This window comes from Propithecus coquereli, unplaced genomic scaffold (genome assembly GCF_000956105.1).
Source record: "Propithecus coquereli isolate 6110/MARCELLA unplaced genomic scaffold, Pcoq_1.0 Scaffold46, whole genome shotgun sequence".
Lineage (NCBI taxonomy): Eukaryota > Metazoa > Chordata > Mammalia > Primates > Indriidae > Propithecus > Propithecus coquereli.
In genome coordinates, this window is record NW_012150396.1 from 6,081,638 (window position 1) to 6,087,074 (window position 5,437).

Genomic DNA, 5,437 nt, shown 5'->3' on the forward strand with positions numbered 1-5,437 from the left:
GTTTGAGACCAGCCTGGACAATATAGTGAGACCCTGTCTCAAAAAAAAAAAAAATGAAAAGCTCTATCCTAAGGAAGCACAATGGAATCCAAAGATAAAACATGCCAGAAGGTTCATTAAGTTTTAGTCCCTGTTTGGTTGTGTCTTAAAAACAACAACTTGGTGAAAATGAAGTTTCAGGCCAGACAGATTCACAGAGATCAGGACAGAGAAATTTGTAAAACTGGAGCTGTCTGGTAAAGACCAGCTCCAAACACACCCTTTAGAACTCGACGTTGTTAGGAGGAAAATAAAGGAGTCACTAACGTTCTCACTCAGCTACAAGTTAAACTTGTGCCCCAGTCATGCTGGTGTGTGCCAGGATCGGGGGTGAAAGCTGAGGAACCCAGGTCCAAAATTTAAAGAGGACACTGTAGTATCCTCCTCTCGCTGCTGGCCGTCACTGTCTGACTCCGAGTTGTGGCTTAACGGCTCTATTTCTCCGCTCCGGGACGTCAGTGCCTGCGAGGGAGACACGCAGCAACTTGCCAACAACCCCTTCCTCTGGAAGTCGCGCTTGGCGGTCGAACCTCACCAGACCCAGCGCTCGCCAGGACCGCTCGTCCCTGCGGCGCTTCCGCGCTGCGCCGAGCAGCTGCCACGGGCGCCCCCACGCGCCCGCGCTTCCCGGCCCCGACCTTGGCAAAAGCGGGCCCGCCCTGGGCAGCGGCGGGGACTGGCAGGAAAGGCTACCCTTGCGATTCCCGGGGGTAGGCGACAGGAGACCGAGGGAGGCAGGACCTCCAAGGCTCACTGCAGCCTGGGATCTCCTCTTCGCAAGGAGGGCAGTGGCGGGGCCAAAGCCCTGAAGCACACCCGGGGTCCCCCTTGCTCCCCGACCCTCCGCGACACAGACGCTGTGTGGGGGTCGGGGTGCAGAGGGAGGAGAGGAGAACGGGCTCGTCTGCCGCCTCCTTTGGCCTCTTCTCTCCTTCCGCAGCCTCCATCCGCATGCACCGGGCGCACCTGCCCGCGCCAGCTGCACCCACTCACGGGCGCAGGCTGAGCCCCCACCCGACGCGCCGGCTCGCTTTTCTCGAGCTTCCACGGGCTCTTCCCGCGTTCCCAGCGGAGTCGGGGGCGGGGAGGGGCGCTAGGGTCTCGACGCGTGGGGCAGCTTGCCCCTCCATGTCCGCACTTGCCCCCTAGCGTTTCGAAAGGTCCCTCCTCCCGCTGGAGCTGTGGTCGGGAATTCGGAGCCCCCAGTCTCCTCGGGGGTGAACCCCACTTTTCCATTGGTTGTGGGAGGCGAGGAGCGGGGGCAGCTGCAGGGAAGGGGGAGGGGGCGGGAGCGCGGGCGTGAGAGGAGCGTTTGCACTGTTTGTCAATTGGGGGCGGAGGAAAAAAAAAAAAACCACTGCGGGAAGCTATAAAAGCAAAGAGGCGGCGGAGAGAGCAGAGGGCGCGGGAGCTCGCGCGGGCCCAGTGCGCTCCGGGCACAGCTGCGTCGCCGGCAGCGGCTGGTCGTCCCGTGGCGCTTTGGGGCGACTGGGGTTGCGCGCGGGGCGCGGCTCTCGAGGGCCGGTCCGGGGCAGCCCGCGCTTCCCCGGCATAGCGCCTGCTACCTCGCAGGGAGCACGTGTGTCCCGCAGAGCGGAATCGCGAAGCGTAGAAAAGGAGAGGGCAGAAGAGCAGCCGAGTCCGGACGAGACGCCGGCGCGGACCGTAACCAGCTAGGAGGCCGGGCCCGCGGAGATCTCGGCCGGACCACTGCGGTGCGGGCAGGCAGCGGCGGGCGCGCTGCGACCCGCAGGGCTGGGTCTCCCTGCACCGCGAGTCACGCCTGCTGGGCGACAGGCGCCGCGCCTTTGGTCGCCGCCGGTTCCTGCAGAACTTCCTGCCCCGTGGAGAAGCGGGTCTGCTCGGGGCGCGCAAGCTTGGCCCGAGGCCTAAGACTGAGTTCACACGACCCTGGGGCTTAGAGCCAGGAAGGGTTGAGGGAACAGAGACTGCGTGCCCCGCTCCCCCAGCGAGGGGCCCGTGTTGGGGTCCCCCCTGCCCTTGCATTCGCACCCTCCGGGCCGCGCGCCGCCCCAGGACTCCGCCGGGAGATGGCCGCGTGGATGCGGGGCAAGGATCCGTCCCGCTGCCTGCTCCTCCTGGCCGCGGTGCTGATGGTGGAGAGCGCGCAGACCGGCAGCCCGCGGGCCAAGCTCAACTCCATCAAGTCCTCTCTGGGCGTGGAAACGCCTGCCCAGGCCGCCAATCGATCTGCGGGCGCCTACCAAGGACTGGCTTTCGGCGGCAGCAAGAAGGGCAAACACCTGGGCCAGGTAGGAGACGTTCCCCGCCCCCACCCCGTGCACTCTTCAGCCGGGAGCTCAGGCGTCCCGCGCCCTCGCGCTCGCGCTCTGCCTGTGCGCCCCGCAACTTGTGGGGCGGCCCCGGGAGTGGCGCGCGGGGGCTGGGCGGGCGGGTGTGCGGGTCGCCGCGGGTCCCGCACTGCACGGAGCGGGCGGGCTGGGCATCTCTGTCCCCTCTGCTTGGGCACGTGGGCACGTCCCAAGCTTTGGTGCGCTCCTGCGGGGAGGGTGGCCAGAACGGTCCTTCCGTTTAACACAGCGATGAATTGTCAATAGCGGCTCCCACACGGCGACTGTCGGAGCCAGGCACGAAGCTAGGTGCCTTACGTGTCCCTCGTTCCACCCGCACGAGCCCGCGAGCCAGGCGCGGTCGCGCTCCGGTTCTGGAAACGCGGCGACCGATGCACGGAGAGGTCGGCGACGCGGCCGAGGCGCACAGCGCGCGTGGGTGGCGGGGCCGTGGACGGTGGGGTCCGCGTCCTGGGGCTTAGCCGTTGCGGTTTGCAGCCTGGAGGGAGGCTCGACCCCTTTTCCGCGTCTCCTTCCCTCTCAGCCGCTGTCTCCCCGCAGAGAAGTGAGGTCGCAGGTGGGGAACGGCTCCGGCGGACACGCACGTGCACGCAGGGCTGTGAGCACGCCGCCCGCGAGAAGCAAAGTGACGAGGGGACGATGACGGCGCAGTAGGTGCCCGGGAGACAGAGCAAGGACGCCGGGGCGCCTTTAAGAGCGGGAACTTCCCGCAGGCGTGTGTCTCCGTCACACAGACAGTGACAGTCACTTGTGCGCGGTGGCGCAGACAGACGCGCAGGGGCACGAGCGCGCAGCGGCCAGGAGAGGGGGCTCTGCGGGCGCCGGGACTCGGGACCGCGCTCCGCCGCTTTGCGGGGAGCCCAGACTGAAACGCGCACCGCACAGCGCGAGTGTCGCCGCCGCGCCCCGCGGGTCCCCACGGAGCCGCGTCCCGGGTCGCCCTGGGGAGACGGCGCTGCGGCTCCCGCGCCCTGGGCGTCCTCGCCGCCCGGCTCCGGCGCAGGCGACAGGGCGCAGGTGGCAGCGAGGCCGGTCCGGGTGGACAAGGAGAGCTCCGGCCCGAGCGTGGCCCTGCCGCTCTCTCACGGCGGCGGACGCTGCTGGTTTTGCGGTTTTGCGGTTCCAGACGCTTCCCTGCGCTTTGAAACGTCAGTGTTTCGGGTGTCTTTTCAAAGGATTACAGGGTCTGCAATCCAGGAGTTTTTGTTAGTCTCGAGGAAAATGAGACACTAGACGTACACGTGCACGCACCGCTAACCGCGGCACACCGCACACACGTGCACGCACCTACCGGATCGCTCCCGTCCCCGTCCTCTCCCCGGGGTGGGGGCCTGGCGCTCCCCGGAGCGATGGGCCCAAGGGACGCTCCAGTCCAAGTCATAGCACTTCCCTGATGCCACTGACTTCAGGTTCCACGTCCTCAGTTTGGGAGCTCACTGTGCGGTTCCGCCAAGGACGCAGGGACGGACTCAGATCTTCTGAGATGCGGCTCCATTCCAGTCCATGTATATTTTGGGGGCCTTTGTAAAGCACTTTTTATTTCTGCCACGACACTGGGCCCCAACATCTAATGTTCCTGTCAATAATGGGTTATGTAAGCACTGCCACTAGCCGGCGTCACCCCAGTAGGCTGCGGGGGGTGTCTCTGAACCTAGCTGATTCTGTGCGTTGGGATAACGTATCTACATAAATGGGTATAGCACGCGCTTACTTCGCCACGCCTCCAAACACCTGCTTCGTCCTGCGTCCTAACGAGTCCGCCACTTGCATCTCCTCAATTCGAGGATTTATTTCACCAATGAGTTGAGTTTCTGATATGGCCTCCAATAAGTTAGCAGTTCAATGGAATCTATTTCATTATATTTACTGACCTGGAAGGCCAGATGGTTAGAATTTGGTGATAGGCTTGTGAGCAAATTGTAACACATTGGCGATAACAGTGAAGCAAAACAAATGTTGGGTTGAATAGCAGGATAGTTGGCAAATGGGATAATTTTATTTTGTGGATGCCGCCTTTCACTTGTGTAGCAGATGATCTAAAAATGTGTGTTGTTATGAAGAAACCAATAGAAAAATCTCTTTGGAGTAGAAAAAGGAATTCTTTGGACACTGACGAGTCTCTTTATCTTCTTAATTCTACTAGTCATGTGGCCACCGCCAAGATTCTTAATACTCTTATTTTCAGAAATGGAATGGAAATTAGAAATGTTATTCAAGGGAAGATGTTACTTTATAGAGAAGATCTCTAGAATTGAAATGTAGCTGGGCTGAATTTTTATCCATCATAGTAGCAAAATATGATTGCGAAGACTGAAGGTAAAGTGCCAGCTGGTGGTGCTAGGCAATTAGATAGTGTCACCTGAAGCCTAGTAGTTTGATTCCCCCTGTTCTCTCTATCCTTGATTGACAGTGTTGAAATACATGCCTTTCAGGGACACAGGAGCAAGAAACTAGGATGCAACTTCAAGTAGGCGGATTAGAAGCTTAGTCTTTGGTCTTCTTTTTCTTAAATGGAAATTGAGCATTTGTCTATTTTAATTTTTCAGGATAGAGAATTAAAATGAAAATTTTACCGCCACTGCAGAAGAAGTTCTTGGAGAGATTTAATAATTCATTAACCTTACAAAAGTGAAAATGAGACTAAATGTGTTCCAAGGGTGTCTTGAGGTTTGCCTGATTTCACATGCAGAGAAACATTGTTATTTATAGGAATTCTACTTGTTCCATAGGCAAGGTGTATTGTTCATAATATCACTCCTAGAAAATGTGCCCTTAAATTTTAGGAAAGATTTAGAAGACCCACAGAGAAAATGCACTATTCTACAGAGGTGTTACAATTCTCAATTTTTAGGTTTGATTTCAAAGATGGGTTATGATGGAAACTGACATAGAAAAGTGAGAGTGGTGGTATTCAGGTGATTGATACAGAATTAGAGAAAATGATTTTGCTGAGTTATTCACCGTAGTATTTTAATTTGCCTTTCCGTTTGCAGTTACTACTAATGGGTTCAAAAAAGTAGTGTGTGAATGTACTATATATGTATATGGGGTTAATTAAGTTGCTA

General features: G+C 58.4%; 1 protein-coding gene across 1 annotated transcript in view; it reads left to right on the plus strand.

Annotated features, from left to right (window-relative positions):
- The first annotated feature begins 2,087 nt into the window (after positions 1-2,087).
- DKK2 (dickkopf WNT signaling pathway inhibitor 2) overlaps positions 2,088-5,437 on the plus strand; it is a 93,779-nt gene continuing 90,429 nt past the window's right edge. Inside the window, exon 1 of the mRNA XM_012655115.1 lies at positions 2,088-2,312. Within this exon, the coding sequence (XP_012510569.1) occupies positions 2,091-2,312 (222 nt within the window). The 5' untranslated portion in view covers positions 2,088-2,090. The remainder of the gene's footprint in view (positions 2,313-5,437) is intronic.